Here is a 27,477-nt window from a genome sequence, read left to right as displayed (position 1 = left end):
TCCAAAACTCTCAATCGGAGATTGTGGGAAAGTCATCCTGCTGGCTCTCCTGTGTATTAAGCTGCTCTGCAGTCGGTAAGTAGGTTTTACCTCCTGCTGCAAATGTGCAAACTCCCACAATGTGAACACTCAAAAGTCCCATCATGGCAGGATACTAAGCTACACACGCTTGTATTTCCCGACCCAGCCAGTCTGTGATGATTTATACCAGAGGACAGCAAGAGGATGAGAGAGGCAAGGATCAAATGTTGGGGGCTTACGTTTGCGTTCTCTCAGGAAAAGTACTTTCTGGTGTAGCGAAGTTGTTCTATTTCTTCCATTTGCTTCAATTGTGTGGTTAATGAGTTCAGTTGAGAGTTGGAACCAGTGACACCCAACAGTGGTCAAACAGATAAAAACAGCCGAGCTTCTAAATGAGAGAATAGGATACTTTCTACATCTCCGTTTTGTGATTTAGGCCAATAACACAGCGGCATTCTGTCGAATGTGGCTTGGTGGAGTTTAAAGTTGTATTTAGCTGTTTTCAGACCAACATTAGCACTGTGTTCCCTCCTTCATTCATTTCAATGAACCACTACGGTGGTGGAGGTCCATTAGAGGGGGTGCAGAATGCAGATACAAAAATGCTCTGGCAAATACACTCAAGACCTAAATGTCACATTGCTATTTCATACATGCTGACTGCCAGTGCAATAAGTCTCCACAGTTCCTGTCTCATATTGATAAACCAGCTTGCAGTGTGATATGCATTCAAACTCACAGATCTGTACTCTCAAACCTTCTGTATTTGATCCAGGAACAAAATAGCTTTCCTTTTTCCTTCATCTTCTTTTTTTTGTTGCTGCTATTGGTCACCCTTTTGCGTTGTCTGTGGGTTTCCAAGTATTTAACCAGCGAGAGGTATTTTAAAACGCTTGTGACTAAATATCCTAACTCCATTGGATCCTCAAACTTCACGCTGCCTCCTTCTTGAATGAAGTGCCACTCACAGCAGAGGGGAAGGTAAACAGTGACGGGAGGATTTTGTCAAAAGGCACTGATCCCCACACATTCATGAAAAAACAATCATTTTTACACTTCAACAGCAGACTGCGTGTGGGAGATTTCCTCTTCGAGGGGCCGTGACCACTGGCTCTTCGTTGGCTTGGATACAAGCCACATGACCTCAGCAAATGAGCATCCGTTCTAATCACGAACAAACAGTTTATCTTGACATTGAAAGGGGTAAAAATGCCATTTGGGCTTGATTTTGTTCAAATGAGGTCAACAGTTCAAGTCCCCACATGGACCAAGTACAGAGTGCAGATTGGAAGCTGGTGAGGTAGCAATTTGCTTCCTGAGCACTTCCCCATGAGCAGGGCACTGGACTCCCAAATAGCTCCCCAGGAACAGTATAGTAATTGCCCACCACTCTTAATACTGGGCATTGAATATACATTTCACTGTGTGCTGTGTACAAGTGTGAGGTTGGTTGATTTGGCAAAACAGTGTTCACTTATATTAAAACCAGAGTAACAGTGTCATTACAATTTTTAGGACCTAAAAATGAGGTCACGGGCCAGAATATGTTAAGCATCCCTGATCTAGACAGCAGAGTACAGAGAGAGAGAGAGAGAGAGAGAGAGAGAGAGAGAGAGAGAGAGAGAGAGAGAGAGAGAGGGCATGAGGAGGAGTGGAAGTGAGGGAAGATGGAGTTGGAGGGCGAGGCCGACCTTCCCCGTCCGGCAGGAGGTCCATGCTAAAGACAGAAATCCTCAGGCTGACCTGTCTGCTCACAGACAGAGGTTGTCATTCAAAGATAAGGCTACTTTAAAAACATGACTTGCTCCTTCAGACACTCTTCTGGTTGGTTTCTCAGATGAGACCTTTAGGACCGACTGTTCTTCCTGCCACATGCAAGTGATCAGGTTACATTCCCGTGATCGTGAATTGATAGCTTGTCTTACAAAGGATGCCGTGATAATGACTGGCTGAGGCAAGTAATGTCATTATTAACAAAGCAAGCAGCTCACAGTGTACAACCCCTGTGGGGAAGCTGACATTATACACCAAGAGAAAAATAAAGAATGGGCTTTATCCAAAGAGGCTGATGTCCTTCTGGTTATCCTTAAAACAGGAGTTCCTTTAGTGGAGTTTATCTCTGTATAAAGCAAGAAATCTGTATGTAAATGTGTGTGTGCGTGTGTGTGTGTGTGTGTCCTTTGTCCAAACTACTTCACACTGGGTGTATTGCTTGGGATCCATGTGTTGAATTTGGTAAAATTTGTCCATGCGACACGTTCAATATTCATAAACTTTGAATCTAAAGCGGGCGCTCTGTGCGGCAATGGTGGTGGTGTTCTCTCTGCAGTGGGCCTTTACAGGCCACAGCTCAATGACTGCAGTTCACTTCTGCTGCTGGATTCACTAACATTACAACAAACTATTCTTCATTTCCCTGGAGTCGAGGCAAGCAGCTCTTCTGGAAGCAAGCAATCAGTCCGTTTGCAACAGGCACTCGCTCCTAACAGCTATGCCACGAATAGGCACTGCACTTGTGTACATTAAATGACCAAACACATCCTACTGTTTCTTCACCATTTGGGCTGGGCCCCATAGCTCCGTTTGCCATATACTGTAAGAGTGATTTATTTTCTTAGACTGTCTCATTCAATATATTTAGAGGCCTGAAGAGTTTTTACAGTTTGCTGTTCCGTACTAAAAAAGAGGTAAATAAATGAAATACCTGAAAATATTTATGTACCCTGAAGACAATAGTACCACTTTCCTGTTTCAACATGACAAAACCCCAGTGCACAAAGCCTGCAGCTCCATAAAGAAATCATTTTCCCAGTTTGCTGTAGAAGAACTTGACTGGCCTGCAGAGAGTCCTGACCCCATCTGACACCTTTGGAGATGAACTGGAACGGGCTAGGCCTTATTGCCCAACATCAGTGTTGGACCTCATTAATGCTAATCATAAGAATCATAAGAATAAGAAAATCTCTGCAAAAGGTTTCTGAAATCTAGTGAAAAGACTCAACGCAGCAGTTTAATGTTTTTTTGGAGTGACATTAATAACACATTACACTAATCAAAGTGTAATGTGTGCTGTACGTCATGTGTTCGATCTATTTGAATTTAATGAATTTTAATGAAACAACATTTACTTTCTCATATTCTTAAAAAGGTAATAAAATAAATGGATAGGTTTAATTTTATAGTGGACAGAGGGCTTCAATTGCTTTTGTCCCCATTCACATGATTAGTGTGGTTTATAGCTTTTATTATTATGTTTTATAAATAGACCTTTAGAATTACAGTCGGTTCATCACATCACCCGACATCTGCTCTTTGATTTGCTGGTGCTAACACAATGTAATTCCGATGAGCTGAAACCAGCGCAGAAAGAAAAGGCCAAGCAGTGCAGGTGAATTAGCTCTCTGGGATGTAAAGGTGAACATATCATGTTTCTGAAAAGGTAAAATATGACAGCAGTACAGTCCAGCAACATGCAGCATGCATTCCCAATGGCATGTCACCTTTGTGCCACAGTGCTCCAGGAGGAAGAACAGAAGAAAAAAACAAAACAGAAGAGGAGGCTCACGCGACCTCCTTCATGTCCTCTCTTGTTCCCATCAACACACACGAGCTGCTCAGCTCCAGCTCGTGGCAAAGTGACTCAGACAAAGGCAAGGCAAGGCAAGGCAAGCACCTTTTAACAACAGGGCAATTCAAAGTGATTTACATAAACCATTGAAAGCATTGGAGAAAAAACATTAAAACAAGCCTCAAATTTAAAAAATAAATAAAAACAAGAATATCAAGGAATAGAAATCACAGTGCAGTCTAAGAAGTTCATAGATAGTATTGTTTACCGAAAGGCAGCGGCAAACAGAAAAGTCTTCAGTCTTGATCTAAAAGAACTGAGATTTGCAGCAGACCTGCAGTTTACTGGAAGCTTGTCAAGGAGGCTCTTTAACAGCAGAAAGGAAACCAGTGCAGCCAATGCAGCAGCGGTACAGGCCGGGGCGGGGGGTTATGTATGGGTGAATACATATTGTGTATTAAAGCTCCATTAAAAAGGGGGTATTATGGAAAGATCAGATTTCCCATTAGCAAGGCTATTACGTGGAGACATTTGATGTGATTGAAGTATCTTTAAAATTATCCAAATGGCATTCTTTTTTTTTTTTTACTCGTAGAAGAAATGTATAACGGTGGCGGAAATTGGTGCAGTCTGGATATTGCGAACAACCTATTCATCTGTGTCCTCAGTCCAGACCTGAGGGGCAGAGGGCCAGGGTGGCCACTTCATTGCTGTGAACTGCTTTCTGCTGTAGTGTCTTTTTTTATACAACTGGGAGTCGTCAAAGCCTAAAGAGTTGGAACAGCACACATATGGGCTTTAATCTTAGATCAAATGACTCTCCGTGGTGTGACAGTGTTGCTAGATTTTTTTAACCAACAGAGGGTCAACACCTCAGGCACTGTTTTGGTTAGCTGGTTCATCTGGATTTGGGTCTGCAGAGCTGAATATTATTTCTCTGATAAAAGGACTTTTTTGTTGTTGTTGTTGTTGTTGTATGGACAGAGTCAACCCAGTCGAGTTGTATGAATCTGCTGAATTTCTCTCCTGAGGAAGCTGAACAGGAAGATTGGACCAGCAGGGAGTCTTTTCCCCCCCTTACTGTGAATAAAGTATAAAAAAGTTTTTGTCACTGCTTTTTCATCTCCGACTATTTGACCATGGTGTTTGGCAGGCCAAACTAGAGATTCACTGACACCGATATTGGTCCAATACTAACTCAAATAGGAGAAACGGGTATCAGTGATAATTGGCGATCTGGTAAGGTAAGCCATTATTTTAATATATAATAAGCCTAACCCGAACCAGATCTAACTTAAAGTTGAGCTGAAGCAGCATTTCGAAAGTATCTAGCTTCATTATTGTGACATATTTCCAGGTGAAACAGGATGGGCAGGCAGGACATAATATTGGGGAGGAAACTGATTTAATGATTGAAAGATGAATAATTAGCTCACAACCTTCTCTAGCTCTGTGCTGCTAAAAGTTGCAGAAGGATGTCATAATATTATTCTTAGAAATGAGTTGATTATGAGTGAAGCAAAATACAAAGAAATACTTTTTTGTATTGAGGTTGCATTTCACTGCTCGCAATAATTTAACTCCTTATTGATTTGCAGTTGACTACTGATATGAACTTAATGTGGCATTAATCAATATATCCAAGTGACTCAAACAAATCAAACTCTGCAGCCATCCCTCAGCTATTTAATGTCGGTTCAGCACCCAACGGCAGACAGGCACAGTTAACAATGACTAAAGAGCCAGATAATTGTCCTCATGAGGTGACCGAGGCCCAAACAGTAAGGAGAGAGCATACTGGATTTACATAATGGAAGCTAACATCGCTGCATGTCCGATGGATGTGCAAACCAATACCTTCCTGTTTGCCACATCAACTGTATGAAGAGATAATATGTCACATGTGTGTGATGCTCAGCCTGTTGCGGTGAAATGGATTTATGCAGTTATTAAAAAGTGACGTTTGGTGAGTGCATGCGGTCCCTCTATCAATCACAGCATGATATGCTGACACAGTTTAACAAGGCTTGTTCTTCTGAAGGTTCTTTTGGAAATCTACCATCTGCTACCACTGGTTAGGAATCACTTAGTGCAGCTTTACCAGACAGTTCGGCATTAAGAATGCCTTCCGAGTGCCCGTTTGAGATTTATTACCTGATCAAGAGGCAATCCGAGTACTCTGCCTTTGGGCATTCCTTGTCAAACCCTGTAACACAATGGTATCACGGTACATACAACAGCGAGAAAAAAGGCAAAGCCATATAGTATTCTTACGGCTGTCACTCGGAGGCTCTCTGATCCAAAACAGTAGCAGCAACAGTAAGCTCCTCCACCCATCAGCCTATCTGGGCTAAATTAGAATAGAGTGCTCACTTCAAAGGAAATCTCCCTACATTGAAATGTCCTGACCTTTCAAGCAGGAGCACAAGTCAAAGCGCAGAGAGAGAGAGAGAGAGAGAGAGAGAGAGAGAGAGAGAGAGAGAGAGAGAGAGAGAGAGAGAGAGAGAGAGCTCAGGGCCGTCCTCTCTTCTAACTCTTATCCGACTGTTTGACATCAAACTGAAAGCTACGACGGGGAAAGATGAGGATTCGCTTTTGATTGGAAACACAGAGCAACATCAAAGTTCATTTCACAGTTCTGCTGCTTGGAAGTGCTCCGAAGTAAAATCAAGAGAACCGAATAAATTTGGGACATCAGTCAATACTGTGCACGCTGTGACATTTTTCACCATCAATCATTCCAAAGCCATTTTAACGTTGCAGATTGCCACCAAGATGAGTTGTTGGCTGACTGATCTCACATTAAGCAAAGACATTTGAAAATGCCAACAACGCACAGAGTCAACAAACATGTCAGCGGGACAAAATAATTCCTCCTCGTGCTGAAGATTTTCCTTCTCTTTCGGGAAGGTGACAACTTCAAGAGGAAACATCCTTCAGGCTACTACTCACTCACAGAAGTCCGTCTGGTTTATTATTGAGTTTTACAAAGATCATTTCTGTCATATGGATCGACGATGTGGGAGTTTCTGTTGTTTATTCTGTACACCCGACATCTATTTCTCTTCTGTCCATCCTGGAAGAGGAGCCCTCCTGTCTTGCTCTCCCTGAGGTTTCTCTAGTTTTCCACTGTTAAAGGGGGAGTTTGAGGGAGCTTTTCCTTATTGGATGGAGGGTCCCTGGACAGAGGATGTTGTATGCTGTACAGATTGTAAAGCCCTCTGAGGCAAATTTGTCTTTTGGGGCTATAAACTGAATTGGATGTTAGAGTGCTTTCACACCTGTAATGTCATGATCTTGGTTTTTGTTGATTTTCCTGCTATTTTGTAGTTTCTGTCTCTTGTGTCTGGTGTTTTTTACTTCCTAATTTATTCTCTTTAGTCTCTCAGTTGTGTGCTTTACTTGCCGTTTTAGTTTTTCCTTCTTGTTCCCCGTGTTTCACGTGTATGTGATTAGCCTTGTCAGCCCTACCTGTTCCCTGGTGTTCTCCCCCATCACCTCTCAGCCCGCCCTCGTGCTTCCCTACCTGTCTCCCGTCTTCCCAGTGAGCCCTTGTGTATTTAGTGTGTGTGTTTACTTTGTTTCATCGTTGGTCTGTTGTTGTCAGCTCACCACCCTTCTGTCTGTCCTCCACGGGTCCTTAGTGATTTGGGGATTTTCCTCTGAAGTTTGGGTTTTTCATTCAACACTTGTAAGTTTAGTTTCTATTATTCCCATGTTCCTATTTTGTATCCAGTTTTTTGCACTAGTAGCCTTTTTGTTTTTGACCGTTTTTTCAAGCTTTTATATTAAAAAAACCCCCCTATGTTCCTACTAGCGTTTCCATAGTATCTGCTTTTGGGTCGTTAACTCTTTCCCCCCTAAATGTATGACATGTAGTTATTCATGGGTTTGTTATCAAGAGAAAACAACTGTGTTGATTGTTGCATTTTAGTTCTGGTCCGGTTCCTGTTCACACTGATGTTTTACAAACAGGAATAACAGGAAGTTATACAGACTTGTGGACTGTCATCCTCCATCATGAGGACCCACATGGGGAAATACAACTCTGGTGATTGATGCAGTTTATGCAGCACTTTGATGCTTCTGGTATGTATATTAGGTTATTTGATTAATAATTTTTTATGAGCATTATTAGACTGCAATTAGACAAGTTATGATGTATCATGGTAGAGACAGGACTGTACAAAGGCCCTTTGCATGCTGCCCGGTGCAAACACATAGTGTGAACGTCTGACAAAGTACTGAGAGTCAGATACAAGCACAGCAGCATTACCAGCTTTAAACACAACCAGGGATAATAACCCACACTGACTTACATTCTGTGATCTGAACAGATTTCAGTAGTTCAGCTTTTGAAATCATGCTACAATCACATATCTGCTCTCACTAAATCCTGTGGTTGGTTCATTTGCCTTTATACCACAAACAGACACAGAGTCTGCTCGTAAGTGGACTGAAACCTACTTTTTCCAAGTGGTCTCAATTCGCTTGTTTGGTCCGCACCAGTGTTTGACTGACAGCGTTCAAGCAAGCCCAAACTAACCGTACTAAGCGAGCAAACGGAACAGAGTTTGTTTTGACCAGGGTGACGGGTTAAGTGCGAAAGCATCCTTAGTACCTAGTTACTCATTTGAAAATGTATTTGCAACATTGAAAGACGTTTAAAAACCATGTGAAGCGTGATGCACTGGCCCTGTGTAAGGTCGTTTAGGGGTTTGTTTCTCTGTACACTGTCAGCCTCCCAACGCAGACCGCTAGAAGCAAGCTCACATCGCTGAAACACGGCAACAGCAGCGTAACAATGACAAAAGCTTCTCCCTCCGGACAGCTAAGAACTGACATCTGCTCTCGATTCAAAGACTGAGACATCTCAGAGGCATTCTCTTCAAGATTTACTCTCCACATACAACGACGTGCTGCTTCGGTCTCATCTCATATTCCGATTCAAATCCAAAAGCAATGTAAAAGCAATTCCTCCTCCAGCCTCCCCCCTCACTCCCCCAATCCTCCCGTCCTTCATTCAAGCACGCATCAGTGGGATACCACTGGAGAGTGTCTTTTCTTGTTGCTTTGCAAATGACCAGCGGACATGAAGTGGCATGTATGCATGTATTCCCTTAGCTTATCAACATGCATGAGCAAAAACCTGTATGGCATGGATTCTGCATAATTGTCTACAGGCTCCAATCACAGCTAATAAATTAAATGAAGATCCCGGGGCTAAGAAACACTGCGGCTCCTATAACTCAATGAGTCTGACTTGAGGTTTTACTCCATGTGAAGTGAGCTGAGGAGGGAATGGCAATGAACCGAGGCTTGACATTTCTTGTTATATAACTGTTGATGAAGTACGTACTGAATTATAACAACTGTACAGCCACAAACCTGATCGTGAGCAGCATCAGTGACTTCTCTCTAACTCAGTTAAATCAGCTACAAGATACATATCTCTGCCTCCGCAGTTCAGCATATTCTCTGCTCCATTTCCCTCGTGTACTGCATCTTCCCTGCTCCTGTTTCCCATATGCAATGCTGGCCAATGAAACATGCATAATATAAAAACCTTAAGCACTCCCTGGTGCGGTGAAACCATCATCTTTATCAAACTCAACTTGAGATTGCCACATTTATCCGCTATATTATGAAACCGTCGCGTCTCCCTACAGACTGGTGTTTTAAATTGCGGTCTTAGCATCCATCACTTATTGGAGGCGTTAATACCCATAACACCTACACAGGAAGTGGAAAACTAATTGCCTAAATTGCAGGGCATAAAACTAGACTTGATGATGGAAGAAAAGTTAAAACTGCCAAAATGTATCTTACATTCTCATACATATGATACATGGCAATGAGGCAGCAAAACAGCGCTTGATGAGAAACATTTTTACAGGCTGCTTCGACTATACAGGAAGTTAACAACGTTAGAAAATAAGAGTTAGGACAGTTACAGCAGAGCAGTGGATCCCAACTTTTTTGGCTTTTGGCCTCTTAAAAACTCAAATTACCACTGTCCAAAAATGTTATGACTTCATCCTTTTATCCAATGAGAAATGTGTGTGTGTGTGTCATAATTATCATATCAATTCTTCAAATCTTCTTTTGTGAGTTCAAAGTGACTTTTTAAACCACAAAATTCAGTCAGCAGTTCACCCCGGAGCCTAAATTGATTTTGTGCCAAATGTGATGACACTTCCTCCAGGGGTCCCTGAGATATCGCTTTAGCAGGCGTGAGGTCACAGTTACCTCGACGTCTGAGAGATTGTGCTAAATTTGACAGGGGATCCTAAGATTACAATAATGTCGCGGTTGAATGGAGATTCAGACAGATGTGCAACCATACGTCCTTTAGACAGAATGCCTCTGTGAGCCTCCATCACAGTTGGTCAAAGCAATTGAGTCTGAATTTTTCAGACTGCTTCATTTCAAGGGGTTTTAGAGGGGAATGTATCCACAGCTGCAGTATGCTAAACATCTACTCTTAAATCTACATATACAATTATTAGCAGCAGTGATGTTCTATGGTAAACTGGTGTATGGTCTGTACATTATCATTTGTCTGTGCATGATAAATGGTTTGTGAATGCTGTACAAGTACATTTAATATAGTTGAATGACCCCATTTCCAGTAAATAAAAAGGGAAATACATATTAATGTTTTTCTTCTGCAACCTGCTGTTGTTGGAGTATAAACAGGATCAGTATACTACCGACAACTTACCACTGTGCCACTGATTTGATACCTAAGGCTACAGATATATTCTTTGTAAACACGATGACATGTGGACGTGAGCTTCCATCCTCCTCATTACTTGACGAAAGCCCATTGATTTCAGTGTGCCTGCTGAAAATTCACTTCTTCAAAATGTACTTCTTCAGTTCCTTGTCTTTCACAAGGTGTTTTGAAGGCCTCATTTCACCTTTCTTTCTGTCTTTCTTTCTTTCTTTCTTTCTTTCTTTCAACAGAACAATCGTCAACTCTCACCCCTTTCAGAATGAGGCCTGGTTAGTTTCATGCCAGTTTGCCGTTCCCAATCCATCCATTCAAAATTTGATTTGTGCCATCAATCACATTTTGCTACCGAATGTAATCAAAGGTAAATTCAGGCTTGCTGGAAAAATCTATTGAAAAACTGATTAGAAAACTGCGTTGAATGAGCCGACTGGATCAAACCATTTAGAGCCTGCTTTTATGAGAAGCACTTTGTGATAGCATTCATCCATTAATTCCTTCATTTTCTGCCACTCCTCCAGGACTGGGCAGCCCAAATGTCTGTCTCCTCTACCCTGTCCTACCCCTCTATTTGGGGAGGATCCTGAGGTGAACCCAGGCATAGTGGGATGCATAATTTCCCACCACTTCACATGTCCAGAACACCTCCAAGAAGAGACTTCCTGAACCGGTGTGAATGACCATTAACGGCTAAATAAATTAAGAACCTTGCAAATTTGTCTCCATCGTGGCAGTGCTGTTCAATTCCTATATTACCAAAAACCTGTTTGTTGAGCCAATGCTCCATCCTACTCTTAAGACTTAACTAGACCATAAGACCAGTAAGCTCCATCAATTATGGCAGAAAATAATTCCCAAACCAACAGGGACACGTTTGTTTTTCCATCTAATCCTAACATCATCATACTAGGCTGAAACGTGCCCCTTTCAAGAGAAATCTGAGGTTAAACAGTGGGCTCCTGAGCAGTGTGAGACCCTGATAACTGACTCCAGTTGTCCTTTTAATTATGGTGACATTCACCTTGGCATTCCATAAGACCATCTCAAGCCCTTTTTTGTAGATGTCTTGTACCCTATAAAGTATTTGCACTGTTCTCTTTAATTCGGTTTCACAATTGTGTTATGTTTGGTGTTTGATCAATATCTTTACAGAAGATTTTTCAGAGTATAAAGGGTTGAAGAAGTATACAACCCTTGAAATTAATCTTAAACACTTTCTATAAAGAAAAGGTTTTAAGTATAAGGAAGTAGGTTTATGTTGCCTCAAAATGTAAGCAGTTATATAGTTAGCAAAACTTTGGTGAAAGTTTGGGAGTTTTGTAAAAAAAAAAACAACTGGCAGTGAACAAAACCATATTTTAATGCAGTCCTCTACTCACAGAATTATACAGGGATTGGAAATATCAACCCGGCAGCTTTAATGTGAATGTAATGATCCATGAATGGGTGGAAGTCTGCCCCCTACTGACCTCAACGTGCCTCAGCACCTCCACACTGGATCACAGCAATCTGACTGACAACAACAGAATTAAAGGATCAGCAGTCCTGAATGGGATTCAGTAGCGATCGGAGGACTCTATAAAAAGCCCAGCGGAGCTATTAGAGGCTCTGTTTGCTGCTGCTGAAGCTGGGGGAGTAAGGAGAATGGATGGATGGGGGAATGTGAGTGTGTGTGTGTGTGTGTGTGTGTGTGTTTAAACAGGGCACGTGGCTATCCACGTATTGGGTTTTATTACCAAACATGTGAGACCTGCTATACACACCTACTCCTTAAGATATACTGGCAAAACAGAAGTGCTGACCCCAGCATCTTCCCAACCGTGGAAAATACACACATCCATTCCTTATACAGAAACCTGTCGATGCACACACATGCAAACAGACAAAACTGCAGGCACACAGAAAACAGATACTAGAACTATGCTAGGTAGGTTAAGGTGACACTTCCATATAGATGAATGCATTCATAAAACATGGAGAGAAATTGTGCTGACAAATTCACACTACTTCATATAGTTGGCAGCAGAAGAAAATATGATTAGAAATATGATTATAAAAAGCAGTGTTTGCTTCCATCCAATTACTGCTTCTATGAGAACAGCAGGCCAGTCGGCTGGCCTCCCCATCTAATCTCACACTAGGCTGTTTAGACTCTCCTGACACCAGAAAATAACCTTCAGTAGCCGCATTCTACCGCTGATTCGGTGCCTACAGAAAATGTAGAGTAATTTAAAAATACCACACCGTTTGCATCCGTTGTAAAGTACAGCTCGTGTAAAAACACAAAGATTCCACACACAACCAGCACCAAGGGCGTTAGGAGAGAATCCAAAGAGATTCAGAAAGACACAAAATGGTTCTCAATTAATATCGGAAAGAAGACTACCAACTGCAAGCAGCAACAGAAGAGCAGTTATTTCTAACTGAAAGCAGATAATTAAAATGATTAATTTAGCCGCCGAACAGCTTGCTGATACAGATGGGACTGCCTTATGTTTCCATTGCAGAAACTTTCCCAGCAAACTGCAAAGTTTTGGGGAATTTAACCTTTATTTCCACAAGAGGAAGCAGAGACAAAATTAATTCCTTGATGATAGTTGAAGGTGTTAAAACTTGTAGTGCTTCAGGAACTATGGGGCAGGGATAATTGGTCAAACACAGACCAGACTGCCTCATTCTCAAAATAAGGAAGAGTTGGCTGTGATTAAAAACGGCCCATCTCTCGTCCTAATGCAGATACTAATTATTATTAAAAACAAGGTAAGGCTTTGCTCCCAGCGTCCCGACTTAACGGAGGGAGAGAGGGACGGTATGCAAACAGGAAAGAAAGAGGGAGAGGCTATAGAGAGATTAAAGTAAGTGAACAAAAAACAAAACTTGCTGATCGCTGTGGTGTTTTACTTAAGGCGAAACAGCTCAGGCAAAAAAAAACATTGTTTTTTACGCACTGGTGACTTTGATGATCTGGTCTATTTAGCTTCCATAACATGCCTTCTTTCCGATGAGTGGAAAAACACATTTAGCCGTTTATTTTGCTGCTTTGTCTAAATGAGTCTGTAGATTTCTCCTAAATCCACCAGCATTACCATTATGTTACCATTAGATAATGCCTCATTTGCATATTTAAACATACATTTCCAGAAAAATTTGTAACACATAGAATAACTGCCTTAATGTAAGTAATCAACAGGGGACGTTTCATATCTCTAGAGGGTGTTTTCTCTAAATGAAATGTCCACTTCAGCAGCACTTACATCCACCAAACTTCCAGTTTCATTCCTATATTCTGAAGCTTTTTGCAGAGTGGTTTATTCAGAGAGCATTCATAGCCTGATTTATACAACTTCATATTACTAAAATCATGGAGAAAATAGATTTTTTAATGGCCATTGGCAGTATTTTCTGATTTATGGACTGATGCAAAAAGATATCTTCAGTAAAAAGCTTTGACTACCACAGACACCCTGGCTTGTGCCTACATTTGATCTTTTCTTATTGTTTTTGCTCGGTTTCAGGACTCGTCTGGGTCTCTGCAAAGATCATTTGGACCCCACATCAGGTTGCAACCTCCAGCCAATAAGCATAGTGTGCAGCGATGTGACTACATATTAACCTTTAGTTTCTTTACCCTATTCACCCGGGCTGTCTCCCCATAAGGAAGCCTAATAACCATTAAACACAGGCGCTCTGGACCGTCAGTCGTCTTTTCATTCATCCATTCATTAAGTCCTTCATGACAGCCATTGTCTGGGATGTGCACCCACACGGTTGCTATTATTCTATCTTCACTTGTAAATTCCACTTTTACCTCCTCTGAGACGAAGATAGAGCTGTTAAAAGAGGAGATCTTAGATGTGGTCTGCTTGCACATTTGGAGCTGCTTGAACATTTTGTGAAAAACAAAATGTAATTTGTTGGCTTTGTCCCTTTAAAGTGCCTGCTGGCATGCTGATTGTCACAGTCACCATTTTTTTGTATGAATGAACCGAATGAAAAAAATACAATAAAGAAACATGAAGCACTGAAGTAGCAGAAGTAAGTTCAAAAGCTTTCCAGGAGCCAGGAAGGAAGCATAAAGCAGACAGCAGTCTCCTGTTCCTGGGGCTGAATTAAAGGTGGGCTGCTGAACTTTACTGTTGGGAACTGCATCAGAATATATAATGTACGGAAGATGGAAGCTGGTATGAAGCAGGGACCAGGGAACGCTGCCTTACATGCAAGGCTGATCACAGTGCATCCATGCATCTCCAACCTGAGAACTACAACAGTCCTCTGTACTTACCTCAGGTACTTTGAAGTAATATATATAAATCTGAGTTAATCTTGTCTCAGATGGTTAAATCAATGAAGGATTACATACACTACTGACAAGCTTCTACTCTCCTACCCTGTTAAATCATGTCACTACCTTTGAGATTGATCCTGTAACAACATGTAGGGGGCCCTGACTACAGGTTGGGATCCATCGGCCCAGCAGCTACAGCAGCTTTTGCCCCCTTTATGTTGGAACTTAAACATGATTTTTTTCTCTTCTGGCTTGCTTTTCTTGGCCCAAATTCAAGTTCATCATCAGTACATACTGTTTCCCAGCTGAAGGTCTGGGGGTCGTATTTAGTTACATCATGCACAGTTGATCCAGTTCGTTTTGTTTTCACAATGCAGGCATGCTAAAAAACGTTGCATGACCTTTCGTTATCTATGTGAGTTGCGTCTCCCTATACTTAACATTGATTGGTCTAGACAGGCGTGTGTCTGATATCGGCGTGTTGTCAATTTCATCAGGTAGCCCATTTTCACACTGCAAATTAACCGAACCGTGGTTCAGTTGGATCCGGACCGAGACCACCTCTTTCGGTCAGACCTCATTTTGGTCTCATTTTGGCCTTTCACACCTGTGAAAGTGCTCTTAAAGATTCATTCTTCTGAGGATTGAAGCCTGCATTATCATCGTCGAGAGGTTGTTACTTACATGTGAAGATGACCAAGATGGTGCGGAGCAGCAGGCTGACGGCTGTCTCCCACCTTTGTGACACACGAGCCACTACTGGTGGGATGATAATCTCTGCTGGAACGTAGAACTGCAGGGCGAAGGTGATGTAAATACCAAAACAGTACAGCAGCTTCACCGTCTGGTACATCCTGGAAACAGTGGTTGAGAGAAGATGGGTTGATTTATTATTATTATTTACAGAAACAGAGAGTCACAGAGATGGGATTTGGGCTATGGGACTGCAGCTATTCGGCCGTTTAAACCCTGGCTAAGTTGAATATGTTACGTAATTTAGCAAAGGTTAGTTAGCTGAAAAGCATTCGATGTAGTAGTTTAAAGAGCGACAATGTATGTGTAGGGAGCATACGGGACGATACAGGATTCTATCACAGAGCTCGATAAAATAACATTCCCAATAAATTGATGGTGAATTCCCATTATCGGGACAACCGTAATATCGTCAAGAGTGACATGAAAACACTGGCATGGTAGGGAAGTAAAAAATACATTCCAATTTAAAAATATAAAGGGTGAAAAAACACATTTTTAAAAATGTATTTATGCTTCCGTTATGCGAAAACCCTTACGATTTATGATCATCTTATTTAAGATTATTTGTTTTTCCAAGAGGATGTTCACCAAAAAAAAAAGACGTGTCTTATCGGTTAAGCAATAACGATGTTTGTTTCTTAATCCAATGTAAAGTAGAGTACAGACAGGATGCTTAGCTGCCATTTAAGAATATTTTGAAGATTATCGGGATAATACCGTGAATCACAATTATTTTTTGCCATGATGATGGTGACATTTTCATATCTTCCCATGCCTAATTTTGGAAGTTCAACCTCAGTTCTAATAAACTATGTAGCCAAAATAAAATCTTTCAGAACTGTAGGGAGAAAAATGTCCCGATGGAACCCATTAAAACCACAACTTTTAATCCCACGGCCTTTCCAGCATTAAATCATGCATTCTATTATATCAGGCTTTCAATCTAGAGCCCAAGCTTCAAAATAGTTTTCACTATTTTCCACCAGACTGAGCTACTGTGGGGCAAATACAATTTGCTTGCAATTTCCCTGCTATGAAGCGTGTTATGTAGTGGAGTCACAGCTTAAAAAATACATTAAAACATTTTAAATTTGTTTAGTGCACTGAAATGCAACTTATCAAAAACCTTTCATCAAATACAAAACAAGCATAAATCCAAAGCCTGATTTTTCATGTTCAAGATCCATCAAAAAACATTAGAAGATGAAGAGGAATCAATGAGTAGTCCTTGTAAACGGCAGTAAACAGTCTTCTCCTCACTTAAAAAAGCGGAGATGCTGGTGATTATAGCCTTTGAGGTTTCAACCTTGTTGACAAGCCAATCTATTTCACTAATTAGCAGCACGGTCCAGTCACGGGAGGCGTGTCAAAAGACGTGCGTCTCCTGCCGCCAATGACGATAGTATCATGTAATTAGAAAATGAAAGGGAAGAAGAATGGTGTTAATCAAGCTGTGAACCGGACCTGAAGATAGACACCAAAGATTTATCAGTAGAAGTTAGATTGCTCTCTGTGAGGGGGGGAAATTATTTTCCTCCCCCACTTCATATGCAATGTCTGTAGATTAGTGATAAGCTCCCTGTCTGTATGTGCAGGGAGCACACTACCAATTAACAGAGGGTAATAATCCAAAGTGTTTGATTAGCCATCATACAATACATTTTGTTTGTTTTTACATTTACAAAGCAGCATCGCCAGATTGGTAACAACAAAGAAAACATTCCCCTTTCATAAAATACATCTGCTTGAGCGCTTCGTGTACAGAAGTGAGCTGCTATGGCCTTGTACATTCCCATTCCTCACACTCTCCGGCAGTGTGGTTGGTGAGTCAGTGCTCAAATACCATCTGGTCCAATTGGTATGGACAATGATAATCAATGGTAATTTGATTAAACCCAAACTAATTTAGAGACATGCAAATTTTGAAGAGCAGACATTTTCAACTTCCAATGGAAAATCAAATTTACCCCGAAATAGTTGACACTAGGGGGCGCGACTAGGACAATTTCTTCCCAAATCAATTCTGGGTCACGAGTTTCACCCACAAAGTGGCGCACCAGTTGTTGTTAGCGGTAGAATGCTTGTCTGCTAGGCATGGTTATCAGGGTTAGTTATGTTCATTGATTAATTCTGGTCAAATAGAACCAAGCAGAGACTTATGACATTATATAATTCCCAAAATCAAACACAATTTCTAGTCTTATATCACAATATCGTTATAATACCAACATATTGTTCAGCTCTAATGCAGTCTATTTTTAGCTATATTTGCACCTTTTATAAAAGGTAACGTTGCTCTTAAATTCACATCTATGTGTTGACGCTATCTTACCAGCAGTTTGGCAGGTTGAGCGTGATGCTGCCTCCTATGTGATCTCTAAAGCACATGTACCCTATGGTACCGAGGCTGATGTAGAGGAAGGTGACGATGCCCATCCCCAAATAAAGAACCGGGATGAAGGTCTGAGGCCTCTGCATCTTGTTCTCCAGAGGAAGAACCTGCCCACACAAAGAGAATAGACCACAATTAATGCATCTCTCCTTTGACATTTGAGCGACATTAGAAGTACAAACACGTAAAAACAGAAAATGTCTTCAAGTTCCTGTGACTTTTTTAAGACGTAATTTCTAAATGACTGTTGACATTTCTGCAAAAGATTGTACGGCACGCAATATATTGAAAAGTACAGTGTTCTCTCAGCTCTGATGCTGGTAACTGAATACCAATGAAGAAGTATCTTCTGCAACTATTTGAACTACCTGGTGTTTTTTTTTTTTTTTCCCATCACTGTCCTGTCCTCCTACAGTTTTTAACTCGAGACAATTTTCCACAACATGGACAATGGATTTCTTTTGCTGTACAGTACTGTTCATGGACTGAACACAAGCTGGATATATATATATATATATATATATATATATATATATATATATATATATATATATATATATATATATATATATATATATATATATATATATATATATATATATATATATAATGTATATATATATAATGTATATATATATAAAATGTATATATAATGTATATGAGGCTTCAGCAGAGTGTGAAGCCTGCTAATGGCCACTGCTAACAGCCCCATTACAATATATTATATTGTACAATATATTATATTTTAATTCATCGCCGATGCTGCTCATAATGGCAGTCCACAGCTCTTCTACCAACAGCAAGTTTGCCTCTCTTCTTGACAGCCTCTCCCTCACTGCAACTACTAAGCCTGATCTAAATGAATGTGCAATTACCAATATGCAAAAACAGCACACAACATCATCTGGCGATTTTTAGCAAATTTTGGAGCAACGTTCATTGGAAAACAGTTGTCAACACTGGACAGGTCACAGTGCTCTTTGGTTTCTACAGTTACTTCAGTTGTTTGACCATCCGCCATTGTTACGACGAGGATAGAAACTTAGGCCACATTCACTCTACACAGGTACGTTGACGGACCAGGGAAGGCATGTCTGGTTCATGGGGGAGATGCCTTCATGGACGCAGCAAGCAGCCATTGAAATCGCTTCCCGCTAGGTGGGCCTATTCAGACTACTTCAGGTTTCTTTATTATTATAGTGCAAAATGGATCCTGTTATAGCCAGAAGGGTGCTGCTACGTGTTTTAGTAATTCAGTCCCTGTACATATACACAGGGACTGATCGGAAAGAATCGGCCTGTTCCCAATGATTAACCTTTCCTCCATGTTTTGTTGACAAATCGGCTTTTTACATGTGCTTTCCCCATCGGTGCCTGAAAAGTTGAACTTTTCTCAACTTTTTTTTTTTTTTTCCAGGATAGTAACTTACACTGAGGATAGTAACTTAAACTGAGGATAGTAACTTACACTGAGGATAGTAACTTACACTTAGGATAGTAACTTACACTGAGGATAGTAACTTACACTGAGGATCAGCCGTGTCAAGGGTGTAAATCACAATGTAATCGCTAAGGTTGACTCGACTATATGGTTTGAATTCATACTATGCACTTCCAGGCATCAAGCTCCAGCCTGACGCTAAGAGACATGAGACCCAAAAACACCTGAACAGATGTCCTAATTAGGGGTGTGAATCTTTGGCTTCACAGCGATTCGATTCGATTAACGATACAGTAGTTGGCGATTCGATTAGAGGACGATTTGTTTTATTTGTAACGATTTGATTCGATTCGATTCTGTAAACCACGAATCGATTCAGTAACTTGTAACTAAAATTCTATATCCATGAAATAAACATGCAATAATGCAAGTGAGACTATTTGTATTCTTCTGAAATGTGAAAAATAACATATTTATTCTATAAAAAAGTAGTCCTGCATAATATTTTATGCTGAATACAAAAATGTAATTAAACATTGCTCAGTTATTTTGAACATTATTCAATAGACTACATGCTGGCAGGGGAGAGAGTCTTAAACATTAATCATAAGTAAGAATCACGATTCATCCGATTAAATGCATTTATATCGATTATCGGTGAAGCCAAAACGATTCATTCTATTTATTTATTATAGCAGATCGATTTAGTAGAATCTATAGGACTGACTATTGATTCATCGATTAATCGAATGAATCGTTACACCTCTAGTCCTAATGTAACCAGATACACATTTCTTGTTAATACCAGATGTTTAGATGTTAATGTCTTTGACCCTTGCTTTATCATTTAGTTGTCTGTCCGTCACGTACCACTCCGATGCCTTCAAAGGCAAAGATGGCCGTCCCGAAGAAGAGAGGGTAGTCTACAGCTCTGCCCACACTCGGTAGGTTGATAGGGTATGTGATGTTCTGCAGGGAAAGAAAAGACGACATTAGGCCCTTTTACACAACCTTTTTGTTGTGGAATTATCACTCCTATTTCCACGAGGCTGCCATTGTATGCATCAACATGTTGCATGTGATGCACATGCGCTTGAAGTGTCGTGTAAATCTGCAAGATTAGCAAAACTCCACTCACGGTTCACCTGCCATGGTTTTTTACGTGTTCTAAGAGTATTTCCGACACTTAAGTCAACGCTGTTGTGTTACACGTCACGCTCTCTCTCTCTCATCTTAATTGATGGGTTTGTTGAATGCTCATCCCTGATCGGCTGATTTTTTATTCCCAAACACCAGGCTGGTTTAGCCTGTCAATTAACCACAATCATGAGCGTATTCTAGTCCTGCTCTGTGTTAAGTTCTACTCATCTGAGCTAATCATATTTGCAGGTTAATTTGGGTCATTTGTAATCAAATTAAGCAACAACACCTGCCAAGAGGACACTCCTTGCTCCCGCTGGACTTGTTTGTTGGCCATGGCTTGCAAATTGTAATATAATAAGTTAAAGTGATTAATGTCTTTGATAAGTAGCTGTAAAAGAAAATATTAGAAGGGGAACTAAAACCAAAAGTAGGAAAATAAAAGGAAATGTGAGCCATAAAACGTCACCTTTAGCACACTGTAGCTGGCGACAATGTCTTTGCTGGGGAGGAAGGGGAAACTGCTAACAAGGGGAAAATCTCCTCGTGCTTTCACTTTGGATGACCACATTTTATATTACTCTAAAAATGAAGGTCATTGGGATGAGCCTTAAAACCTTAAGCACTGATATGGAGTCATTAAAAATTAAATCGGAGCAAGAACCTTCATTTGCACATGGTAGCTAGTGACAATGTCTTTGCTAAGACGGCCAATGGGAAGGACATGTCTTCATGATTTCACTTTGGATGAAACAATGAAACATTACTGTTAAAGTGAAGGTCACCGGGGTTCCCCTTAAAACCTTCAACGATACGGAGGCTTTAAAAATAAGATTGGAGCAAGAACCCCTACCCAACCCCAGTGTTTGCCAGTGGTATTACTGGAAAGGACACGATGCATTTTGTTTTCTACGGTTACTCCGGTTGTTACGGTAATTTCTGCTACTGGAGAGTAAATGCATAGAACAGTGAAACTCTGATTTAGTAATCATTAACAAATACTTCATATGTTATACAAATGCAAGTCTGTGCAACGATTAAGATTTTACAAATGTAATCAGAATGTAATTGCTATTATCTTCTATGAACTATGAACTAATTCATATTACACAGATCAATGATGAAATGTCATTAACCGTTTACCATTGAATAATGATGGTTATTAGAAAATGTTTCCCATGTCTATCAACGCTTAAATAAATGTTTACATTCCGGGGTTAAAGGCAAAACTAAAAGGGCTCCAAACCAACTCGAGCAAGAAATAAAAAAGAGACTTCAGACGCTTTGTGCTCCAGCTTTCTCAATATTCCTACAGGTGATTCATCAGCCACACAAACCTCTTATAGGCCAAATATATCTGTTAATACTGAATCTTTGTAAGATTTCTGATGCAAGAAATTGCTTTTTTTCAAGGCTAGGCCATTTCTCAGTGAACACGACTGCTATATATCTGTAAATGTGCAGAAGCTGCATGATGAAATACTCTGGAGACTCTGTCGGTACCAGTTGTCCTGTTATCCATAACAACCCCAGAACCCAATCAGCAGGGAAGAAACAGAGGGGCCGATTACAGCACACAGAGAGAAAAGAGGGGGAAACTAGATGAAAAAAACTTCGCAATAGATTATTGCTTGATACACAGTTGAAAAACCTAGCGCCCTATTCACAATTTTAGTCCTGTACACAATGAAAAATAACTCTGGTGATCCATTTCATATGATCTAAATATTTGTTCTAAGTGTTTATCCTGGTTAAACACAGGAGAGATCAGACTTTAAAAATGCATCACCAGATTTATTTTCCTCTCACTTGCTTCTCAAAACTCCCAGTGTTTGTTGATACAGTGCCTTGTAAAGAGATTCATCCCCCTTGGAGGACATTAATCAGACAGGCAATAAAGAGACCCTGAAGGAGCTGCAGAGCTCCACAACGGAGATAGGAGAATCTGTCCAAAAGATCATTCATCAGAGCTGGACTTTAGGGAAGTTGGGCCAGAAAACATAAATAAATAAAAAATACTGCTTAAGGAAAAGAGAAAGAAACATGCTTGCCAAAAGGCATGTGGGACACTCCAAGCATGTTTTCTGGAGTACTTACACTGCTGCAGCACGTGTAGGGTTGATGCGGTGTTGGTATATAACAGTTAGAAATCTGGTTTATTGTGTGCATGTGAACACAGCTGGGGGAGAAAAGGCCGAGCAGAGAAGCAGCTAACTCTTGACTAATTCATGAAGGTTCAAGTAAAACCGATCAGAAAGAGAGAGAGGAGATAAATCTGGTGTTCACCGTGATCGAGTAGAAGTAGATCAGGATCAGGCTGGCGGTCATGACCAGGTTTGCCACAAGAGAGAGGGGAGCCAGGTATTTCAGGTTAGGGGTGAAAACCAGCAGGATGACGAAAGGCAGGAAACAGAGCATGTAGAGACGGGAGTCGAAGCTCTGCACCAGGACCTGGGTCTGGTTGGTGTAGTTCATCTGGCAGTTGAAGGTGGTGGCGTTGGCTGCTTCTACAACCTGGTAAAGGCATTGGTGGAGGGTTAGGGCTAGAAAAAGGAGTCTTTTTAAAAACATTCTGTCAAATTCTGTGAAAATAGGGGCCTATATTGTCATGAGGAACTTTTCACATTTCTATGGAAGCCTATTTCCTATAATATCTCAATATACTGACATAGCATTTAAATTAGTTATTTGGAGAATGTCTAAGCATCGTGTTTTTCTTTTAATGGCAGACAATGGCTTCCATTGTTGCTCTCACTACTGAGGTGAATCCAGGTAATTATTCCTCATTGCTGATTTGAACCCATGAGAACGTCCTCTGGTTATTTCCTTATCAAGCAATTCAAGCGTTTCTGTTTATTCAATTAATCACTATCTACATAGTCTATCACAGGTGGTCCTTAGTTCTGACCAACAGTCAGACAATACTATTACAATCATATAAACATGCAACAGCAGACAACCTATACTCAGAGGATGATTATCAATATGGTCATTGATAAAGTTTCTGTTGAATTACTTATCAATCACTGAGCTAAGCATTACAGGAACACCAATTAATTCAGAACATTAGAAACAGGAAGAAAAGCAAAAGGAGTGATAAACATGATGTGGCAGTTGATTGTAGACAGACACCACCATCTAGTGGTAAGAAACTGTACTACACAAATCAAGTCCATGAACCAGAATATGGGGACCGAACCAAATACAATGTACAAGATCGAGCACAGAGAATGCAGCACTCTGCTTTAACAATGCTTTAAAACACAGGCACAGCAGGTCAGATGGCTCACTTTTAGGCATTTCATCAGTGAGATAAAGCGTTCAGTTCCCAGATCTCCAGCCATAACACAGGGTCAATGGGTGGGAATAAGGTCACCGGTCAAAGGACGATCACAGATAAAACGACAGCCATGAAGAGGAATGCTTGAGTAGAAACCTTGGTTATAGCAAGATTCTCTACATTGTACATTAATTATCAGCATCATCTGAATAGTTATTCTATTCACAGAAACACTGTAGCTTTTGTGCAAATGCAACTCAAATTTAAGCTATAGAGTGTAAATGATATGAAATATTTTCTTATGTAAGATTTCATAAGCTTAACTATAAGCTGCATGGTGTTATAAGAACAACAATTGCTTCATGCTGTTAGGGTTTATTTCAATGTTTTCTATTAAAGCTGGTGCATGTAAATCCTCTTCCTGCTGTTATGGAAATGACTGTTCTCCCTCTACTGCTCGTGACCTATTTATTCATATCCATCGTGGTATGACTAAACACTGAACCCTTCTCACTCTCACTGTGAACACATGTTCATACATGGGCAATATTCTATCCACTATGGGAACTAGGGATACAACGGTTCTCAATAGAATATTGAACCGTACGGTACGCCATGCACGGTTCAATACACACTTGTCAATTGAGGTATTTTCGGTTTTAATAAAATAAAGAAGTAATTTTTAATATATAAATCCTAATTTTTTTGTGAACTGAAACAGAACCGAAACCGTAACCCACGAACCGAGGTACGTACTGAACCGTGGGCTAACTGTATCGTTGCATCCCTAATGGCAACGGCCATATAACCTTCATAGGAGCACCCAGACTGAGGCAATTCCATAAATCGGTAAGAGAAACGGGTTCTCACCTTTAGATCTGTGCTTAAACTTACTGGGGCATGTCATTTTTAGAGCTGTGCAGGACAAAGGTCAGAAGACACAGTAGCCTTTTATTTTATGTTGACACAGCAAACAATCTCACACATAGGTTTCACAAGCAGTAGACAACTCTTAGTAAGCTTCGTTTTTGTATTCCATTAAGCTTTGTATATCTTCAATTATATATTTATACACACACGTGTATTGAGGCAGATCTTAACCCAGCCTCCACGACTGACCAGCATTTTGGGTCAACTCCTTTGGTTACAAATGTGCTTCATAGAGAAACTGACTGTTGTTTGAATAAAGGTTTAATTTTAAGTTTAGGAAAATGATGTCGGCTAAAGGGATAGTTGTGTTTTGAAGTGTGGTACTTGACCTTAGTCAGTGTATCAGCTACAGCAGGGGGAGTTTGGAGAAACAGACAGAAGGGGCAGCACAGGAGCAAAGCAGAGTATCCTGCTTTGGACATATTTCATGGCTTTCCTTTGCTGTCAGACAGCCCTTTGTGACGGGGAACTGAAGCCCATATCTGTGCTCTCTTCAAAGCCACCAGACTCCTGTCATGAAAACAGTCATTTTATCTTGCAGTAACACGGGGGACACTGGTCGACCGCTGCCTTGATCGGTTGGTTTGTTTGGGTTATTGTGTGACTTTGGTGAATCTGAACTAACCCTTTGAAACACCAGTCTGCACTCTTAAAATTATAATGAGTTTTTTTTTGTTGGTGTCTAAAATGAGTCCACAGCAAACAATGTATAAAAGAAGTGGACATCATCACCATGTAAAACCCAGGCAGGCACTAAATAAGGCATTGCTTTGGTGAACAAAATGTTATGAATTAACTTTCATGAAGTGAAAACACACTGTGAAAGGGTTAAAGTTGTGAGATGAAAACATGAATCCAAGTCATTCTCAGGTGAGCCGTGTCCTAAAGCACCCCCTGCTGCCGGTTTATTTGACTCTAAATGGACCATCATTTCCTAAATTAACATCAAGCTGTATTGAACAAGACTTGAAACTAAGTTGAGACCATAAACTCATGTGGGAAGTAGGGTCATTTTCTCATTGACTTATACAATCAGACTTCTTTTTGCAAACATAAGAGTCGCCATTAGAAAGAATGCAGGTTTAATAAACATCAGCCTTGGCAGACCCAGAGGTTGCCACCTAGTCCACTGCAGTAGTTTGTTTTGTTCCTGTGTTGGTTCCCCTGTCTGTTTTCTCAAAACTCCATCTACTGCAGATAACACACAGACTACAGATAGCGACCTCATACAACTCCACTTCAAACAAGCCAAACAACCCCTTTAATGCCTTGAAAGTGATGAGAACTGTGTGTGTGTGTGTGTGTGTGTGTGTGTGTGTGCGAGAGAGAGAGAGAGAGAGAGAGAGAGAGAGAGAGATCAGGACCTGTTTGATATTGTCACTGAGGAAGACGAAGTAGACGCAGCAGAAGCCCAGCTGGGTGATGATTAGAAACACGTTCACCGTGTGTCTGAGAGGACGAGACAAAGAGATTAAACAGGTCGTACAGAAAGGGTAAGACAGGTTTACAGGGTCAATATTGAGCCTAGTGCACTCACACAATAGATTCAGGAACTTACAAGGATGTGAACAAGTTGGCTCCCTGACAGAAAATGCTTTTACTTTTAGACCAATAATCTCAATCATGTTTGGCACTCAAGGCCGTTTCACTGTTCCAACAAATGGCAGCAATTTAAAAAAGCAGCCTGTCCAGAAAACATCATCTCCAAAACTATGAATGAAAGTCTAAAGAAACACGCAACAGAAAAACATCACATGACTGACTTTCCCTTATAAAATCGAGAATTCAATGTTTGCACGATAATTCTATTACATAGTGGGAGGGTTGGGAAACAGAAATGATAGTTTAATGAGACTGAACGGATACATTAGACCTTAAAACATGCATATTACTGTATGCATTTTCAAAACAATGTCTACATAACTCAACCCTATGATGCAACTGCATGGTGGTGACAGGACTAAAAGAAAGTTTTCTGAAGGTGACCTCTAAACAGTTGTCTTACTTTCCCCACTGCGAGTGTCTCCTCAGCCACGGCACGTTTTCCATCCCGTACTGCATCGCCTCGCCGTAGGTCAGAGACGGCCTGCTGATCCTGGACAAGGGAAACAAATTCACATCTTTAAACTGGCATCGCATTCATCTGTTGGGAATAGACCCTGCAACCCAGTCACTATTTAGATATAAATGTATGCTTTGAATGTTGGTGTATTCACAGAGAGGGCTGCTTGTTTAGAATTGGTCTGTCCTTTATAATCAACATCAGGCTCGGCAGGAACACAGTCACACACACTGACTCACATCGGAGGCACAAAATCATTTGCAGTGAAGTAAGATCAGATAAACATGACAAAACTATTAACAGGGCTTGGTTAAGCTACCGTGTGACAACGGTGCCACGCAGCACACTAGCAAGAGAGTTTTTTGAAAACATTGATGTCCACATTCCAAATAACCTCTTTCACAGGCCTTTTCTGCCCACCTGTATTCCACGAAGACCCGCCCTTCTCTGCCTCTCATTGGCTAGTACCCGTTGTCTTATTTCACAGAACTGTGAAAGTTTCTTGCCAATGAACTTGGTGGAAGGTTGCTCGGTTAATAGTTCAACTCAGATGTGGATGTTTTCATAGGATGGCAGCCTCCCATAATTATGGGAGAAAATGTTTTTTTTTTTTTTTTATTCTATGCATGTCGCCTATATGGAAGGAATAAAAATATAAATTATTTAGAGATAGACATTTTGATGTGGTGTCATAACAACACAACAGCCTGCATTAAAGTTTAAAAATGGCCTCTACAGCCTGCATTAAATAACACATAGGTTGGGGAGGAAAGAGAAAACAGCTAATAAAGGGTAGAGATGCAGATGGATTATTCCATTTTTGTATGTTTTGTGAATGCAGCCTGTAGCTCCTACATGCTGACTGT

General features: G+C 40.6%; 1 protein-coding gene across 2 annotated transcripts in view; it reads right to left on the bottom strand.

Annotated features, from left to right (window-relative positions):
* Nucleotides 1–27,477, bottom strand: part of slc36a1 (solute carrier family 36 member 1) — a 48,943-nt gene that overhangs the window by 14,628 nt on the left and 6,838 nt on the right. For both annotated transcript variants that reach the window (XM_084009746.1, XM_084009745.1), the window contains exons 6-11: nucleotides 26,555–26,644; nucleotides 25,914–25,998; nucleotides 22,626–22,853; nucleotides 20,070–20,168; nucleotides 17,699–17,865; nucleotides 15,295–15,464 (exon numbers count right to left, since the gene is read on the bottom strand). In XM_084009746.1, the coding sequence (XP_083865872.1) occupies nucleotides 15,295–15,464; nucleotides 17,699–17,865; nucleotides 20,070–20,168; nucleotides 22,626–22,853; nucleotides 25,914–25,998; nucleotides 26,555–26,644 (839 nt within the window). The remainder of the gene's footprint in view (nucleotides 1–15,294; nucleotides 15,465–17,698; nucleotides 17,866–20,069; nucleotides 20,169–22,625; nucleotides 22,854–25,913; nucleotides 25,999–26,554; nucleotides 26,645–27,477) is intronic.

Source organism: Eutrigla gurnardus, assembly GCF_963514095.1.
Source record: "Eutrigla gurnardus genome assembly, chromosome: 5".
NCBI lineage: Eukaryota > Metazoa > Chordata > Actinopteri > Perciformes > Triglidae > Eutrigla > Eutrigla gurnardus.
The sequence above is the reverse complement of the archived record's forward strand: the minus strand, read 5'-3'. Positions and strand labels throughout refer to the sequence as shown.